We start from the raw sequence: 19,622 nt of genomic DNA on the forward strand, positions 1-19,622 counted from the left end.
AAGAAGGCGTGTGTGTGTGTGTGTTTGCAGCAGAGAGGAAAAGCTTTTCGAGGAGGTTGGAGATGGAAAGATGTGTGTGTGTGTGTGTGTGTGTAATCAGGTAGGTGGGAGATTGAGAGGGGTGTGCGCAGAAAGCTGTTTTTGTTATGTCCGTGTGTGCCTTTTCATTTATTTTCAAATGTTTCTTATTGTCACAGTCAAAAGAGAGCGTGGAAGTACATATTTTTGAAACAATTGAGGTTACATTTCCATCATTTTGGTCAACTTTTGTCTTATTTTACTTCTGGTTTTCCTTTGTCTCTTTTTGTGTGTAAACATCGGTGGCGTGTTGCCTTCAGGGACACTCGCATAACTTAAGAATTGTCCCGAATGTGCTTAAATGGAGGCAAATGCATCTCGAAAAACGTGTAAGTGGGATCGCTCGCATCTCTCGGCGCAGTCTGCGGGTGTTGCCTTCAGGGGCAGTTTGAAATCACAGCTGTTCCTCACATAAGGTGAGTCCTCTAAAGGTTTAAAAAAAAAAAAAACATTTAGATTTCACTTTCTGAAATTTGTAAAGGTTTTTGAGTTTGTTTTTGTTTGTTCCCCGATCGTTCATGAGGGCCGCGGTCACCATGGAGACAAGAAATGACCCCTTGTGACCTTGCGAGACCATCTAGGCCCCAAGTGTGTGCGTGTTGAACAAGAGGAGGAATCAAGACAGAAGAGGTGACCTCCGTCCTCAGTGGGAGGCGCGTGCAGCACCGCTCGCTTGTTCTGTCAGCCTTGTAATTGGATTCATGAAACGCGCGCAGCGCACAAGCAGTTTGACGTCAACGCGTCCAACCTGCGGCTTCTTCTCGTGCTCGTTTTCACCGCACCTTTTAAACCCTCAACTCTGCGCACCGCTTTCTTCTTTCTTCCGTTCGGTCGTCGTCGTCGTTCCGGAAGGTTCTCCGACCGCACGCGCCATTTTCACACCTCACGTGAACGCAACGCAAGCGTTCATTTCGTTTTCGGACAGCGGAGGCCTTTTCGAAAACTAAATACTAAAATATCAAAATCCCCCAAAATCAAGAGTCAAATTGTTTGTTGTTGCGCAAATGAAGGTTTTGTGAAGCACTTGGACGAATTGTTTGAAACATGGGTTGAGTTCTTGACGCTTGAGTTAGAGTGCCCTCTTCTGGCCGAAAGCATGGCTGCAGTGGATTTCAAACCCCTTTGACATTTTGGGGGGGGGGGCGCTGAAGACTGATGAATGTCTTTTGGGTAAATGATGAGAACATTCTTAGAAGAAAGTCAGTTTGGGAGTGTTTTTTAGATGGCGAACACTCAAATGAGTTCGAACGTTATTTTTGATTGCGCCACTGGAGGGCCGCTTCGAGGCACTTCGGTGTCAAACGCCGTCGCTACAAAACATTCACCGCAACAAAACTGCAGACGTAACCAGATGAACAAAGTCGGGGAACTCAATAGACAACGTGGCACACCTGGACAAAACGAGCGGCTCAAGAGACCCCGATTGGTTGACGCGTGGTGAAGGGCCGACGAGAACGGGCGGAGACCGAAACCAAACGAGCAGACGAGACGGGAACGCAAGAAAAGATCGCACAAACCAAATCTCATCAAAACCCATGTCAACAAAACAAACTAACATCATGACAGTTTCCCGTTAAACTTTCTCGAAAAATTGTTGCCCGTCTGCCAAGCGCTGCCACCAGATCGTGCTCGTAACGTTGGGTTTTGAGAGCAACTCAAGAAGAAGAAAGAAAACAAAAAACACAAATCGGTCAAGTGACAGCTTATATATTAAAAAAAACAACTAAGGTACAGGTATCGTTGAATGTATTTTACCATGAGTGCCGTACGATGTAAAAAGGAATGGCGCACTCACCCACAAGTTTGATGACAAACATGCAGAGGGAGCAGATTCCTGCTTGTGCCTGGGAGGCCAGTCTCTTCACATCACGCCGACACTTCCGTCCTGACTTCAAGTCCCGTCAGAGGCGTTCAAGTGTGTTTGTCAATCTTGTAAAAAAGGACGCTAGGACACGGGAGCCGTCAGCAACGAGCATTTATTTCCATTTTCATGACACAAAAACAGAATGGAGAGCAAAGTGAGAAAAGAGAAGAAAAAACATTTGATTTGATTTCATTTTCTTCTGTCGGTCGTTTGATTTTTTTTGCTGCCGCTTCCGCGAGCAAATTCCCAAGCGCCTCGCTCCGCCAATTCAAATCACGAAATCGAAGACCGGAACTTTTTGTTTTCCTCTCCCGTTAAGAGCGGACAGGGGTGGGCAAAGTATGGCTCGCGGCCCGGCCAGCGAGCATTTCCAATACCAAAACGTTCTGTCGTATTTGCTGTATTCATTTAGCCGTACGCTTGTTCTGATAGTTTACACGCCTCGGCAGACTTTGTGAAATATTGCCAATTTGGGTGAAAATACGTCTGAATCTCATGGTTTTAATTGCTATGTTTTGCTTAATGATTGTGCTATTCTGAAATGTCATCCGGTTTGAATTTTAAATCTTATTGAAACTAAAATAAATGTGTTTTTGTTACCACGCTCGTCTTTAAAGAATGGTACACTTCTTACAAATTACACCAGGGTATGTCAACTAATGGCGGTGGTTTTCAAAATTTTCCTAAAAATTGTTCAAGTAACATTTATTTCTTCTTTTATTTTAATTCATCTATCTCATTCATAACTCATAAATCATCCATCAGTCTAGTTTCTGTACTGCATATCCTCACTAGGGTCGTGGGTCATTTCTTAAAAATGTATATATTTAAATACGAGAATAAAAGGTATTTGTAAAACAATGTAACATTTTAACAATTAAAACATTTTATTAGATAACTGGCTCATTAATTAACATTAAATTATAAATACCATAAAATTATAGTTTGGTATATATTATTTAAATTCATTCATTTATCTGATTGAATAGTTCTTTAGTTAATTTGATGTAAATAAAACAAAAATAGTAACAACTTTTTATTTGGTTTATCATATAAATCCAACTCATTTTTTATTGTTTTGTCAAAAGCAATAATTTGACAATTTAGACGCGCGCTTTTTAACGTTTTTTTTCCTTCTTTTTTTCCTCATCTGCAAATGACCTGGCTCGTGGCAAAAGTCAACCGTGGCCCTTGAGAACCAAAGTTTGCCCACCCCTGCCCGGGGGCGGGGGCGTTGAAGGCGCTCATCAACAAGACAAACGTCAAACGGTAAGACCGGGGGGGGAGGGAGAAACAGTGGGCTTCGTCACGTGAAAACAAGCGGCTCCCACACTCGCTCGCAAATAAATGTATTCAAAATCAACAACAGCCAATCAGTCGGGCAGTCAAAAAACAAGCAGACCAGAAGACACTGGGGGGGATTTTGGGGGGGGTTGGAAGAGAGGGTTTGAACCCCAACCTCAGAACTGTGAGGCAGACGTTCTAACCACTCACCACTGTGCTGCCCAAGCTGAAAACGAACAAACAAAAAAACAAAGTGCCCAACATTTGTGGATTTTTTTTTAAACGCGGCGCTGCACTGGAGTTGGGAAAGCGGCAACCACGGCGCATTCAGGCGTCATGGCAACAAGCGTCGGCACAATGGTTGGCAGTTTGGAGCTGAGTGTCGGGGGAAAAGGGGTGTGTGTGTTAGCCCCCATGCTAACATCCTCTCCCCGTCTGTGCCATCTTGGCGATTTATTTTTTTTTTTTAGGCAATTTTTTTCAAGTTGGTGGAAAAATCAACATCAGTAGCTTGTTACCATGGCAACGTGCACTCTATGAATGTAAACAACAAGAATGGACGCCAGATGGGTGTTCAAGCACGTACGTTCTTATTTGTAATGTGCTAGCCAATCAGCTGACAGCATGGGAGGGGCCAGCGAGGGGGCGTGGTGAAAGGGGCGGGGCTTGGGAATGGCGGGGTCGGGGTGGTGAGACAAAAGGCAGAGGAGAGGGGGAGAATGAGACATTCGTGATGTTTTGATAATTTAATAGTACGTCTCCTTTTCCACCCAACCTGAACGCACCACAAGAAGAAGAAGAAGAAGAAATAAAAAGAGTGTCAGCACATTTTTGGATTCGACGATTCATGCAGGGCGATATAGCTTTAAAATAAAATCTATTGCCTGTTTGAACTACAGAAGATGCAAAAAAATAATAAGCAATAAAAAAAAAGACAGCCCTGGCAAATGAATAGTTCAAATGGAGCCCTTGAATGGCGTGTGTGTGTGTGCGCTTACCTCCAGGGTTTCGGCGCAGGATGAGCTTTCGAATCTCATCGTAAACAAAGATGAGGAAACTGTACGGAAACGCGCAAAACCACCAGCTGGCCCTGAAAACATGTACAGTGATGACAACAGAATGGAAAGCTTGAAACAAGTTTGTGCATGATGATAATTCAACGGGCAACTGTGCTGCTCGGTCTGTAGAAGCAAAGCAAAGAAGTAAAGACGCAGTTGCCGGTCTCCTACTTGAGCGGGTACATCCGTAGCGCCACGTCCATGCCGGGGCAGTAGGACAGGAAGGCAGCGAGGGCCGTTTCCTCAAACAGGCCGAAGATCAAAATCTTGTTCCTGTGAAAAATGGAAGGAAACCACAGGAAATCAGTGCCTTCACAGAAGAACACAGCCAGTCGGCGGCTAAGCAAACTTGAGTGCAAAATACAAGCAACAATATATGAATCCATGTCTCTCCCTGACAATCTGCGTAATATTAGTATTACTATTATTGTTATCGTTTTACGGGCAGAGTTTTGGTGCTGTTGGCTCTCTAGATTATGCAAGGGTACCTAATCAAGTGGTCAGTGTAGGACTTAAAGTAAGGTCTTCGCTGACACCTAGCGGCCGCTAATGGAAACTGCAGCTGCAAGAAACCCAAACAAAAGGAGGTCCTCGCTTTAGGGCGCAGTCTCGTCACTACGGCGACCACGTAAGCCAGATTTGTCAAAACGCAAGTAGGAAGGCGCTAGAATCAATCACGAGCCTACGCTGACGTGATGCTCAAGTCTGAATTACAGTCAAGCGCGTCATTAGCGCCGTGGGCAAGCAAATCCCGAAGGGTGAAAGACGCAGGATCGCTCGCATTCACGTTCGACATCGACGGACAGTCGCGTCGTCAACGGAGCTAACATTTGGGAAGGCGAATGGCGAGCGCGACTGACCTCATGCCCTGCTGGAAGACGGAGTTGCGTCTGGTCTTGCAGACGATGACGTCGGCCCACTGCACCACCACGATGCTGACGAAGAACGCCGTGTGGCACGTGAACTCCACAATCTTGCGCTGCTCGTACGTCTGTCAAAGAAAGAAGACGTGCGCACACATTTCTGCAGAAAACTGTGTGACAACTTTCAAAAAAAAAAAAAAAAAAAAAAAAGACAATGTGAGAAAAGTGGAAGGAATAAATATGTTTGTCAGGAAGATATGGAATCATGAAAACTTTGGAAAAAGGGCCTGAATGAGCTGAGCAGCTTAAAGTTGGAAGCGCTTGCGAAATGCGGAAGGAGGATGTCGGAAATGTGGATTTCGGAAAAAGGGTTAGTTTCATTGTTTCGATTTTTCTGCGTGGGCACAACACTAATGGCGGCTCGTACCCATTGTTGCCCGTAGCTGTCTTCCAGGTCGTTGTTGGAGCGGTCGTCCCAGTTGAGGCGGATCCCCATCAGCACGGCGGGCCGGAAGCCGTTTTCCGCCATGATGACAAAGTAGGCGAAGAAGCCGCCGAGAGCTTGGATCATACCTGAAGACGCGGCGACACGTCGGGTGAGGCGGCGCCCTAGCGGCCATTGCAAGCCAGCGACTCACCGATCTGTCCGTAGGCGATGCTGATGAGTCTCTCGTTGACCAGCTTGTCCCTCATCGGGTTCCTGGGCTGACGCTTCATGATGTCGCTTTCCGCCGCCTCGTACGCCAGGGAGATGGCCGGCACCTGCACGCGCAACACTCGCCTCATTTCCTATTCATCATAATAATAATGATGATGATGATGTCTTTAAAAAAAGAATCATAATTGTGGCTAAAAACGTTGGCACCCCCGGGGTTCCAATATTTTTAGCCACGACTTCATAAAAAGACACCTACGCTTTTTTCCTGAAATCAGACTGCCAAAATAATGAGAGAAGGATTTTGGAGACGAATAAATATGTAACAGACAATGGAGTTGCTTTTTAGCCATAACTGTAATGCGTGGGCAAAAGTCTTGGGACGCTTCTTTTAATCAATCGGAGCTCGGACGACTGCGCTCATTTTTCTCAAATTTTGCAGGAACACGACGGAGGAGTCCCTTTTCCCCTCCATCGCGCCGATGGCAATTTTGGTGCGGAAGAACGAGCCCATCAAAAACAGTCGGGCGGAAGCGCGACAGCTTCTGACCTCACGCGCGCTCGACTCCACGTCTCCCGTGCGCCCGTACTCACCATGTCGGTGCCCAGGTCGATGCAGAGGATGGTGATGGTGCCCAGCGGAAGCGGGATGTTGACCAGGATGAAGAAGAGGAAGGGCGTGATCTCGGGGATGTTGCTGGTGAGCGTGTAGGCGATGGACTTCTTCAGGTTGTCAAAGATGAGACGGCCTGCCGGGACAAAGCGTTCGAGTCGAGTCGCGTCGCGGCTCCGCTCCTCCTCGCCGGCGCGCCGCCGCTCACCTTCCTCGACGCCCGTGACGATGGAGGCGAAGTTGTCGTCCAGCAGGATCATGTCGGCGGCTTGCTTGGACACGTCCGAGCCGGAGATTCCCATGGCGACGCCGATGTCGGCCTTCTTGAGGGCGGGAGAGTCGTTGACGCCGTCGCCCGTCACGGCCACGATGGCGCCCTGGCGACGAGGAAAGGTCGCGAGCCTCACCGGGGGCCTCCCACCACAACGCGCGACCGTCGTGCCAACCAACAGAGAGTCCCCGCCTAACTTACATTCCCAATTGTTCCCTGGAGCAACAGCTATTCAGTGAGAAACTCACAAAATATGCCCGGTTACGTCCTTTCATTCGAGTTTCGCCCCTAAAATTGCTGATTTCAAACTTATTGGTAGTTGTGCAGTCATAAATAATTGCGCCATTGATTTATTCAGAATCAATAAATAAAGAAATATTAGTCAAATAAACATTTTAGCTGTACATTCTCCAAAAATAACATTCGACAGAATGATTGTGTGATTAAAGTAAAACAATATCACAAATACATCCTACGATTCCATTTGATGAAATAATTACAATTATAATACACATTTGAAAATGGAAATGATTGCATTATTAAGATAAACTATTTTCCCTATGAAAATGAATTCATTTTCTATCAAAATAACATTCTTTATCATGTTATTAAATAATATTTGAATCAAGGATAATTAAATGGATTATAAATCATACTAAAAAAATGCAATGAGAATGTATTTTTTCAAATAATGTCTTTTGAATGAGAAAGCTATCCAAAACACCATCAAATGGCGACTAGGAAAGTAGTCATTAGTATTTTTCGGGGTTGTGCCACAGCGGCGTTCTCGCAATCTGTACGGCATTTTCTTTCAGGGTGACGTCCTAAGATGAGTTATCGCGTTTTGGGATCGGAGTTTGCGGTCTACTTACGGTTTCAACTATTAAGGTGCTAAAAACGTTTGTTTTGGTTGTTGGTTTCTCGCAGCGTTTGGCTTTTCACGGGTGCCCGGGCGTACCTGTCTCTGGCAGCCCTCGACGATGATCAGCTTCTGCTGAGGCGAGGTCCTGGCAAAGACGATCTCCGTGTGATTCCTTAAAATGTCGTCCATCTGGTCCTGGTTGAGATCTTTCAGGTCCGTTCCGTGGATCACGCAGGCTTTTGCGTCCCTGCGGCGGCGGCGGCACCATTACAACGATGCCTCAGAACGCGCGTGGCGATACGCGGACGTCCGTCTCTCACCTGGGGTTCACCTGACTCACGGGGATGTTGAGACGCGCGGCGATGTCTTCCACCGTCTCGTTGCCCTCGGAGATGATGCCCACGCCCTTGGCGATGGCCTTGGCCGTGATCGGGTGATCGCCGGTCACCATGATGACCTGAGCGAGGAAGGAAAACGTTTAAACGAGGCGAGCGGACCGAAGGCGGACGCGGCGCCCACCTTAATGCCGGCGGAGCGACATTTGCCCACGGCGTCGGGAACGGCGGCGCGGGGCGGGTCGATCATGGACATGAGGCCGACGAAGCAGAGGTTGTCCGTCTGGAAGTTGACGTCGTCCGTGTCAAAGGCGAAACCTTTTGGGTAGGAGTCCTCTGGCAGGAAGAGGTGGCAGAAGCCTGGCAGGATTCAAACACAAACAAAACTAAGATGACGGACCAAGCGCTACGGGCCTGATTTACTGCCATAGGCAGTCACAAGAAGGGGACACGCCCAGCCCACCCACGGCGAGACCGAGCTTTGGCTCTGCGGCTTTTGTTGCCTAGGTGGGTAGGCAGAAATCCAAATCTCCCGCTTGAAGCCCGAACGAGGGACTGCGGACGATGAGCGTTCCGGCGCCGCCCTTCAGCTAGAGCGGCCGCTCTGGGAGTCGCAGTAGCGGGCCCTGTGCCGCGCTCTTTGCCAAGAGCAGATCCCGTTTCCAGAAGCTTGCCACGGATGGCGTGGAGTGTACCACGGGTGGGAGCTCAATAATCTTTAGGTTTACCCAGCACTCTCTCCCCCAAGCCTCCCAGCTCCAGGTAGGCGTTCTGGAAGGCCTCCTTCATCTCGTCGTCCATGGGCTGCTCGCGGCCCTGCAGCATGATGGTGGAGCAGCGGTCCAGGATCCTCTCGGGGGCTCCCTTCATCACCAGCAGGTAGCGGTTGTCCGACGCGTCGTCGCTCTCGTGGATGGAGAGCTGGAGACCGAGGAAGTACCAGGTGCCGTTAGAAAGCCGACGCCGGGCGGCCCGCGAGCGTCCTCCTGGCCAGCGCGTACCTGGTACTTGTTGGTGGAGTTGAAGGGTATCTCGGCCACCTTCTTGTTCTTGTCCCTCACGGTCTTGACGCCGCCGCACGACAGCTCGATGCACTTGAGCAGCGCCGACTCGGAGGCGTCGCCGGCCACGTCGCGCTTCAGGATGGGCAGAGACTCCTGGCCGGCCTTGAACACGGCGCGGTTGCACAGCGCGGCGATGCGGGCCAGGGACGCCCACGTGCTGGAGCTCTTGTCGAAGGAGGAGCCTGCGGAGACGGCGCAGGACGCACGCAACACGGCAAGTGATCGCGATCGCTCGCTTCCGTTTGAAAAAGCCAACTGAGGTTTTGCACGTGTAGAAAACGGAGTGAAAGTTGCTCATCAATATTCCTCTTCAAATGGATTTCATTTTAAAGTGCAGTGCTCAATGTTCCCCTTCCTCATACCCGTTAACGTTCGGCGCCTTAATACGATCACTTATGCAAAACTTTGATACGTTTTGAATACAAAACACTTTGGCACATTTTGGCTAGCAAAATAAATCAACTTTTCACAGGATTCCAACTTATTGAAAAACATCTGTGCAACGCGCACATAATAAACAATCAAACTGCGTATTTTTCTTCAGGTTTTGTAAAAGAATAAATTCCTAGTCAAGTATGGAGATTTTCCCACCGTGATTGTAATCAAACAAAGGGAATCGTTGTGCTCCGATTTGACTCGCCATCCGCCGCACGGCGCAGGACGGGCCGCTAATTAATTTCTTAATTTAAAAAACTTTTTCATATCTTGATCTTTTCGAGACGATGACTAATAAACAATCGTTTCCTATTTGTCACCTTTATTCATTTTTGCCTGGTTTTCGTTTTATTGTGGAAACGAGCGCAGAGGAAGAGCGAGCGGAAAAGCTCCCTTTTACCCGACTGGTCCTCGGTGGTGTCGGCCTCGTGGATCTGGTTGTCGAACCACATGTGGGCCACGGTCATCCTGTTCTGGGTCAGGGTGCCCGTCTTGTCCGAGCAGATGGTGGAGGTGGAGCCCAGCGTCTCCACCGCCTCCAGGTTCTTCACCAGGCAGTTCTTGCGGGCCATCCGCTTGGCAGTCAGCGTGAGACACACCTTACGGGGCCGGCGGCACACGATCACTGTTAGCCTCTTACGCAAATCTCCTTGGGAAGGGATGGGACACCTCCAGGCAACAAATCGCAACCACCTCGGGACCACGATGGACCTGAACTCCAAAACGCCCGTAAAACCCGGAGATGTCCATCCGACCGACCGATATTTGTCGTTACGAAATATGAAAATGAAAATGCGATCTTTTATTTTCAGACCACAGGGTCCTTTCCTTGCAGCCGAACGAGGACTCGTCGGCGCGGCGGTTTGCACTCACGGTGACGGTGGCCAGCAGGCCTTCGGGCACGTTGGCCACGATGATGCCGATGAGGAAGATGACGGCTTCCAGCCACGAGTACCCCAAGACGAGCGACAGCACGAAGAAGCTGACGCCCAGGAAGACGGCCACGCCGGTGATGATGTGGATGAAGTGCTCGATCTCCTTGGCGATGGGCGTCTGGGGAATTCACGACAGACGGAAATGACGAGCCACGTCGTCGCGCGGCGCCGACGGAGCGGCCGGCTCACCTTGCCGGTCTCCAGGCCCGAGGTGAGCGTGGCGATGCGGCCCATCACGGTGCGGTCGCCCGTGCACACTACGATACCGCGAGCCGTGCCTGGACAAAACAGCGTGTCATGCATTGAATATAAAAAGCCGGCACGGGGGAGCGAATGGTTAGCACACCTGCCTCACAGTTCTTAGGACCGGGGTTCAAATCCCGGCCCCGCCCGTCTGGAGTTGCATGTTCTTCCCGTGCCCGCGTGGGTTTTCTCCGGGCACTCCGCTTTCCTCCCGCATCCCCAAAACACGCGCGGTAGGTTGGTTGGTTGGTTGAAGACTTTCAATTGCCCGTAGGTGTGAATGTGTGCGCGAATGGTTGTTTCTTTCTATGTGCGCTGCGATTGGCCGGCGACCGGTTCAGGGTGTACCCCGTCTCTTGCCCGATGATAGCTGGGATAGGCTCCAGCATGCCCGCGACCCGCGTCTAACCAGTCAGACAACGTGCCGCTGTAAATTTTTAAAAAAAAATGCTAATGCCTTATCATTTATCTTATTTAAGATCAATTTCTATAAAAAATAATTCACCAACTACTGAAGAAAACATTTGAAGAAGAAAAAACGGCTATATTACTGCAAACACACGTTCATCCTTTTTCTGCGAGCAAGAGGCGGGCTACACCCAAGACCGGTCGCCAGGCACAAGCAACATTAACACTGGCACCGCACCTACGGGCAATTTGGAGCGGCGTCATGCGGGCTTTCTGAACGTGGAGGGCAGCCAAGTTCCCGAAGAAAACCCGCGCGAGGACGGGGGAAAAAGGTGCCAACTTCATACTTTGCCCACGGAAGCTTGAAAATGGCCGACTTACCCTCCACACAGTTGGTGGAGAAGAAGGCGATGTTGCGGGTCTCCAGGGGATTGTCGTGGGTGCAGTCGGGCGACCTGGTCTGAGGCTCCGATTCGCCAGTCAGGGAGGAGTTGTCCACCTGCGGTCGACGCGACACCGAGGTGAGGAGCAAGCGCCAAACACGCGGTCGCGCGCAGCCACGCCGCTCACCTTGCAGCCGTGGGACGAGACGACGCGCAGGTCGGCGGGGATCCGGTCTCCCCCCTTCACCTCCACCAGGTCTCCGGCCACCACCTGCTCGGCGTTGATCTGCATCTTCTCCCCTTCGCGGATCACCAGGGCTTGCTGGGAACGCAGAGGGAAGCGAGCGCGACGGTGACTTTCTCCGCCTTCTCGAGCCGTGGGCCGGTGTCCGGTACCTGGGGGACCATGTTCTTGAAGGACTCCATGATCTTGGAGCTCTTGGCTTCTTGGAAGTAGGAGAAGCAGCCGGTGATGATGACGACGGCCGACAGCACGATACCGAGGTACAACTGGAACACAGACCACCTCCACTTCAACGGTTTTATTTGCTCCGTGACCGCGTTGCAACACAAAACACTTGGATCGTTTGCTTATTGAAATGAAGGGAAATGCCACGACGCCATTCCCGCGCCACGCTGTGCACCAAATAAATCTCTCTGCTTGGGATTGGAAGGAAATGTAGTTTCCATCGGCAACACAACAGGACTCGTGATCAGTGTTGTCATTGGAATCCGTTACATTGCTGAGAAAACAATTTGAGAAAAATAGCCACAAACGCTTCCATTTTTTTTTTACATCACTTCCTCCTCAAGGTGACTCTTGTGATTGGCTCGCTCTGGTCATGTGCCATTCTGCCATAATCTCAAACATGACCTTTTTTTTTTTTTGACCTCCAAGCGCCACCTTGTGGTGGAATCAAGGACTCCTTCACACGCGCTGTGGCACGAAATGTGATACGCAAGGTCCCACATTAGCCCAGTAAGTCTCAGGGCTTGTCAAATATAAATACAATAAGAAAATAATAATAAAACATATTTTAACAGGGTAGCTGTGTGTAAATGTCCCCATTTCCAAAGTCATCTTCGGTACACTACTCACGACCGAGTCATCGTGCAGGACGGACCGAGTGTTTTTTGCACTGCTTCTGTGTGTGTTTGTCATAGTAGTTTAGCCCTCATGCGGCGCGACCCATGAACGCCCCCGCTTCCGAGGCCGTGACAAACAGCAGGATTCGAAGGCCCCCCGTGGCGGCGGCGTTTTGGCGGCGAACCCCGCGCACGCCGTGTATTGTCGTCCGGACGCTTCGCGCTTACGTTATCCCCGGCGGGCTCGTCCTCCGTGGCGGCCTGGATGGCGTAGGCCAGGAAGCAGAGGATGGCGCCGATCCACAGCAGGATGGAGAAGCCGCCGAACAGCTGGCGACAGAACTTGACCCACTCCGGGGTGGTGGGCGGCGGGGTCAGGGCGTTGAGGCCGTCTCTGGCCAGGTACTCGGCGGCCCTGGCGTTGGTCAGACCCTGAAACACGAGTGATGAACACGAGGCGTACAAATCGATACAGGAAACCCCGACATTTGCAAAGTCACCCTCTTGCGAATTGTTCTGGAGAATTCTTGGAGTATTTTTCTGTCACGCCCGAAGACGCTGCCCGAACGCCCTGCTCCTTCCAAAGGCGGCACGGCAGCGGTGCGCTCGACAACTCGAGATGTTGCTGAGAAAGGTTCGGCTCGCGAAGTTAACATCGTCTGCTCAGTGTGAGGTACGGGAACCGTTTCATAACGGCATTTTCACTCATTTCAATGGGGGAAGATGATTTGACATACCAACGGATCACATCAGGGCGCCACTCTCGTTAAAAAGTGGGAGTATGTACGCATCACCGTCAAAAATGTAAGAAAACCGGCTGCGAAACAGTGTCCTCGTATTTCCGGTTCGTTCGCGCCAAATCGAATCATCTCTAAGACATTTTAAGCATTTCAAGCTTAAACGATAGACGTGAAGCGTAAAACAAACAAACTGATTAGAAATCATGGTTGCTATTGGCGTCGGGTCTCGGCGACGCGAGACCGGCGAGCGCCGACTGTTTGAACTCACCTGGACGATGTCCGTGCTGTACTTCCTGCAAACTTCCTCCACGGACATTTTGTGCTCCGTCTACAGAGAGCAGATGGAAACAAGTGTTCAACCTTCAACATCTTATCAAGTGCGGCATCTTAAATCATCCGTCGACGCCAGCGCGAGAACGCCGTCCCTCGTCCCGCGCTCCAGATCCCGACGGGAAAACTCACAATCGGCACTTCCTTCTTGAGGTCGTCCATGTCCTTGCCTCCCTTCTTCTTGGGCGACTCCTTCTCATCCTTGTCCTGCGTGGTGGCCACGCGGTAGCTGTCCGACCGTCCGTACTGTCCACCGGAACGACAAAAAGTTCATTACAGACAGCAGAAAGGAGAATATATACACACAACGCTGTTCCCACACTGGAAGCGAATTCAAATAGACGAGACGTCACAGCGCACTGCATAAGATTTTCGCAAACGTATTGGAACGTTTCTGGAGTCACAATTAGACACCGCATGTCTTCGCAGCAATGACAGCCTCAAGTCGCTTTTTCATCTCGTCATTATGGCGATTGCGATTGCTTTCTACATTTGGAGCCACGGAGGGCAAAACGTACGATATCACGGAGAGTTGGGGAAAATGGTTTCTATGGCAGCGACCAGGTTGGAAGTCATCGGGCCCCCCTCCCCCACGCACGCAAGACATTCTGAATTTAAGACCTCAAATTCAGCGTTTCATTGTTCCAGTCTGTGCCATCTGTCGAGCGGCGTGCGTCAGATTACAACTGTTTACTCGAGTGGCAGATTGACCCAGTGAACAACAAAAATAATCTGTCAGGCAGTCTGAGGTTCGCCGTGCGCTGCTCCCACCAAGTCTCAATAACGCACCCGAAGGCCGCCGTCCGTCATTTGCGTTTGAATGGGCGACTTCCGTCACGGGTGACTCATTCCCAAATGAGCGTAACGTGATCAACCGGGAGCCGAGAGAGCGCGGACGTCGTCTTCGTCTTCTGCCGTGGCCCGATGGTGAAGATCGGTGGCGGGCGACGGGGCGCAACCGATGTTTTCATGTGGCGAGGAGTAAATGTAACGCAATGTTTGAATTGCCGTTTCCATATTAGCCGCCAGCAGTTGTCACATTTTGCAAGCTGCCTGCAGACTTCATGAAGTCAAATTGCACAAACTGTGACCCCAAATTAGGCCAGAAGATGCAAGCCGGCGTCGGCGACTCGTTGGAACACGATCGCCCCGCTCCCATTTATTTGCCGCTCCACTTCCTCTCTCCTCGACTTCTTGCCGTGCCGCACCTGTCGGGAATTGTTAAACGTTGAAATTATCACGCAGCGCGCGGCAAGTCAACGACGACGAGTTCATTAGGGCGTTGGCTGTTGCTTAGCTTTAGCAACATTAGCACGCTACATGAAACAACCTTTAGAGATTTAACCCTTAGAAAACGCGTTCCATACTCTACATTGTAGTTCAATATTCTTCATTAACCTCAATGTATTTATTCGTCATAGATACTGGTCGATTGTTGCCGCGGATGTGAAACGCAGACGTCAGAAACTTCTTGATGACCGGAAAGCCAGCTGACTCCCACCATGCTAACCTCCACCTAGCCTCCATGCTAATATTAGGCAATCGAGCCAATGCTGTTTTAGCTAAAGTAGGCCAAGCTGCCAACTTCTCCGAGTCATTAAGTAATACAGTCTCGGTCGTATTCCCGCTTGTCTTAGCATACAGTTCGCCGGTGAGATGTTTGAATTGTGTGGGGATCATAGTAGTTTACGATGACCCCTTTGTCATCGTTTCGCGTGTTCGCCGCTGCACCCAAAATTTCTCGATATTCTCGACTCTTTGGCAGTCATCTAAAAGGATTGTAAAATGTACAACATATCTTATGATAATTGATTAGGGTTGTACAGACAAAATGATAACCACGAGGTCCGCTCGTCTTGTAATTTCGAGCCGAGCTTATCCTGCAGATCTCGGGCCGAGCAAATATCGGCCGGGTGACGGAAAACCTTCTGATCTGTGAGTAACGGCGGGTCACGGCCGATAATCGCAATCATCGTATACGATTCAGGCGAGTCGCGATCGCACGACATCGTCCCGTTGAGATTGTCGAGCGGCCGCTTGCGATCGGTGGCTCGCTGATGTCTCACACACACGCACACAAAGACATGGATTACAAATGGATGAGTGGAGCGGCCGACCTAGAAAGCGCTATCTGTATGAGGGAGGGGGTGAGGGGGGGGGTCCTCCATAATCCATGCCTTGGTACCCACCCCCCTTCACCCTCCCTGCCTCTTTATTTCCATTTACTTCACTTCGGAATGCCCGTCTGCTTCTCTGGGCGACGACGACGACGACGTATCGTTGAAACATGAAACACGCGCGCACACACAGATTGAAGTATATGCTGATTAGCCACCATTAGCATCACCAGAAAATGGCAGTCGTCGGATGTTTTTGGGATGCGGGAGGAAACCGGAGCGCCCGGAGAACTTTTCTCCAGGCAGGCACGGGGAGAACATGCAAACTCCACACAGGCGGGGCCGGAATTTGAACCCGGGTCCTCAGAACTGTGAGGCTGACGCTCTAACCAGTCGTCCGATCCACGGGGGTAATTTAAATAACTCGAGGAAGAGGCGAAAGCGCTGGAATTCTTTTTTAATGATGTACCTTGCGTGAAAGTGTATTACATAACGCCGAGTGTGTGGAAACCACGCCGTGGCCCGACGTCACGGCGCGGCGCCGCACGCTGGTGGAGTGAGTGACCTCACAGCGCCGCGTTTGATCGATTAATAAATACACTCGTACGCGGATGAAAACTAGATCGAGAGGAAGTATTGACAAATTATGCAACATGCACAATGAGTACACATAAAAATAAAAGCATTTTGTGCATGCTCTCACGACACAAGATCCAACACAAGGACCCAAAACTTAACCTAACCTAAAAGTTTACAGTTAGACTAATAGCATAATTGCCCAAGTCATTTTTTTATCTTTTTGGAACACAAGAAAAAGAAAAAAGTCCAGTCCACTTCGTCCGTCGTGTTTTCTTCTTGCTGGCATTCCCGGATGCCGACGCACACGCCTTCCCGCAACCCTCCTCGAGGTGACCCGCCGTCCGCTCGCCCGTTTGCCGCCCGCCCTCCTCGCCGATCCCAATCTGACCTCAGCCCGAGCATCATCGGATTCCCGACCGATCGACCTCGGTTGCCTCTGCACCTCAAACTCTCACGCGCACGTCCCGGGCTGCCGAGCTAGCCTCGGACGAGCTGGCGGACAAAGCGTGACAGGGCGGCACGACTTCTGCGGCCCGGCCTGAACGCGCTCTCGTGCCGCGATTCCGGCCCGCCGCCTCCCACGCGCTGGAATCTGCCACGGACGAGAGACCGCCACCAATCACCCTTCGTTAGGAGGACGCGACACGATGTGACACGATGCGCTACGATACGATACGATGCGATGCGACGCGACACTCGCTACGCTGCGTGTTAGCGTGCCCATCTACAACGACAATTACTGCGATAATAGCTCAAAACGTCCACCGGTGGAAGATCGCGCGTCTCATGCCAGGCATCTTCCAGTAATAGTTCCGACTCACATTGAGCCAGAGGCGGTACCGCTAACATCATTTGTCCCCCGCTCACTCAAACTTTTCTTTTCTTTTTATCACATCATACGCTGCGCTAAAATATGCACAGTGAGTGAACATTTGAGTTTGCGATTCCCAAATTCAAGTGCGAGCGGTTCCTGGCCTTTCGGGTTTGATTCGCTACGTGACCATCTTCGGGCGCTCAAATGATCGGCCATTGAAATTGACTGAAGGGCCGTGAATCCGTTCCAGCCCCCTAAAAAACTTCCCAAGATATATAACACTGGATTGGAAAGTGTAAATATAAAGACAAAACATTACGCAAAGAAATAGATGGTTGCCTTTGTAGCGTGTAATTAAGCCTCACACACACACACACACACACACACACGGCGTACGTCTGTGGGTTGTGCCTTTAAATGCCGTCCTCGCTCGCTCTCTCGCTCTCTCGCCCTCCCTGCACGGCAGCTCCTGGACTGAGGAGGGCTTACCTAACCAGCGAGAGCTCAGCAGACGGCGTGCACTTTCCAGAGTTTCACGTTCTCGAAAGCCATACCGAGGGCTAAATTACAGCCCAAAAAATTACAAATATGACGTTTAGTCCCTGTGAGAGAAAAGCACATTAAAGTGAGAGTTCCGTGTAGATTTCAGGACACAGAGTGGGTCCGCGCAAGCAATATTTGTCCCAAAGAGGCGTTCGTAAAGCAATTTGCTAGCGAACGCAGGTTCCACCTGCTCTGGCGACGTTGAAGCACCACCGTATTCGTGTTTTTTTTCTGTGAAACCCATCTTCTGCTATTTTCTGACACTTTTCTGATCCTTCTGTTACGAAGATTTTGCCCGTCGGGGAGGAGCTAAGTTTAGCCTGGGTCATTAGAGTGAGTCACGTACATGCACACTTGCGGTACACTTAAAACAAAAGAATCAATAAATCACGGGGACAGGCTGCGCAGCGCTGAACACGCCGCGCATTGGACGACGACATTCTCGACGGCAGCGGTTGCGATTTGCAACATTTTCATCGCGCTACAAGAGTTGCGCAACAGATTCGCAGCCTGAAAAAAGGAAGGGGTTGTCGGCCATTCGAAAGGCAGTCCCGACATTTGCGTTTGGACGCTTTGGCATATTATGCCAAGATATCGGGAAAGTTGGGTAGGCGGAAACAAAAAAGCAATCACGGTGTAGGAAAAGCCAAAGCCTCTGCTGTTAGTGCCATGGGCGAACAATTGTTTCCCGTTTTCAGTATTTGCGCACGTTGGTCGGAAGGGGAGGGCCCATGTGTCCATTTTCCGGGTCAGCTCCTTCCTTCTTTCAACAACAACCTGCTGCCATAAAGGAGAAAGGAGATCTTTGGGGATGTGCTCATCGCGGCCCTCGTCCAAATTCGCACGACGGCTGTAGAATGTTAGGCGAAGACAACTTGCCGCCGTCATCACGCACTCGGGACTCAATGGCGTCTCGTGGTGAATGGCGATTGCTTTTGCTGGCATTTGCGCTCGTTTCGTGGCTTTTGCCCTTGGTGCCCGGGCGCCTCCAAAAGGCGAAGACGTCGTGTATCCCGCCCACCTCCCGAAAATGACACTTTTGTCGACGTTTTCAAAAGAAACGGACCACAAGCTCGCCATGTTGTTGTTGCTGTTGTTGTTGTTGCCATAAACGCGGCGGACGACGTCCGAATGTGGCGCTTACCCCCATTTGGGCTCTCCCGGGAGCTTCGTGGCTCGCTTCGAGCAGGTGCACTCGTCCGCGCTTCAGGTGGGCGAAGAAGAAAAAAAAAATGTCTCCCTTCGCTTGGCAACCAGGACCCGAAAGAGACACGAGGGAGTCGTGAAATGTCGCCACGGGAGGACCACAAAATTGGCGGCGTCTCGTTGCTTTTTCTCCTCGCTAATGATGCCGCCACAGAAAGAAGAGCCGCGCAGATGTTCGGATGCCGTGTCCCTCCGCGGGCTTACTCGCTGCCCCCTAACTCCGCGGAAGGAAATAGAGCCCGAGCGACAGACCGAAAAGAAAGTGGTCAGAAAAATAATTTCCAAACTTGATCTTAGCTTTTATATCGTCGACAATTCAACTGCAAAGGAGCACTTCAGAGGAAGCGAGCTGGCAAAAGTGCTCGCATACAGTAGTTAGTAGTGAGTAGTACTGAAGTTTACTGGAGCAACAGATACAGATAAAAAATACAAAAAATGTAAAAAAAAAACAAAAAAAAACAGTGCTGGTTAAAGTAGCCCAAAATTGTCGCAATCTTTAAATAAAAAAAAAAACAAAAAACATCACAAGTTAGTATGCTCTATTCAGTCTACAGGTGCACCACAGTCTACTAGTCCTCTTATAAAGGTTACCTTAGTGTGTCCAAGTCATTTGACTAGTGAGTCCTAGTCGTTTTAGTAGTGCACGGAAATGTCATACAGTCGTGGAAGGCAGTCGTGGTAAAAATGTCATTCGTGTCCTTCTACCAGCGCACCCGCGTCATTCTACTAACAAGTCCTGTTCATTCTATTCTACTAGTGCGCGCACTAGTCATTTCTACGACTGTACACAAATGTCATACAGTAGTGGGAGCCAGTAGTGGAAAAAGCATCACTCGTAGTTAGACATAGATTATGA

At 50.2% G+C, this 19,622-nt stretch overlaps 1 protein-coding gene across 2 annotated transcripts; it reads right to left on the reverse strand.

The window, feature by feature from the left end:
* Positions 1-2,037: 2,037 nt before the first annotated feature.
* Positions 2,038-18,965, reverse strand: LOC133470715 (sodium/potassium-transporting ATPase subunit alpha-3-like). 2 transcript variants are annotated; one of them, XM_061759421.1, is made up of 23 exons: positions 18,705-18,965; positions 13,640-13,753; positions 13,446-13,505; positions 12,666-12,869; positions 11,748-11,861; positions 11,539-11,673; positions 11,350-11,467; positions 10,507-10,595; positions 10,256-10,435; positions 9,783-9,981; positions 8,885-9,129; positions 8,612-8,804; positions 8,068-8,243; positions 7,869-8,005; positions 7,645-7,795; positions 6,624-6,792; positions 6,397-6,551; positions 5,786-5,909; positions 5,575-5,720; positions 5,145-5,275; positions 4,456-4,557; positions 4,225-4,316; positions 2,038-4,001 (listed from the first exon to the last, which is right to left on the reverse strand). In XM_061759421.1, exons 1-23 carry the CDS (start codon positions 18,708-18,710, stop codon positions 3,973-3,975), a joined length of 3,069 nt encoding a protein of 1,022 aa, XP_061615405.1. In that variant the 5' UTR covers positions 18,711-18,965; the 3' UTR covers positions 2,038-3,972. The 2 variants fall into 2 exon arrangements, with proteins under 2 accessions (XP_061615405.1, XP_061615406.1); XM_061759422.1 differs by lacking the exons at positions 8,612-8,804; positions 8,885-9,129; positions 9,783-9,981; ... (2 more) ...; positions 13,640-13,753; positions 18,705-18,965 and having other exon boundaries at positions 11,748-11,855.
* Between the last annotated feature and the right edge of the window lie 657 nt (positions 18,966-19,622).

Source organism: Phyllopteryx taeniolatus, chromosome 21 (genome assembly GCF_024500385.1).
Source record: "Phyllopteryx taeniolatus isolate TA_2022b chromosome 21, UOR_Ptae_1.2, whole genome shotgun sequence".
NCBI lineage: Eukaryota > Metazoa > Chordata > Actinopteri > Syngnathiformes > Syngnathidae > Phyllopteryx > Phyllopteryx taeniolatus.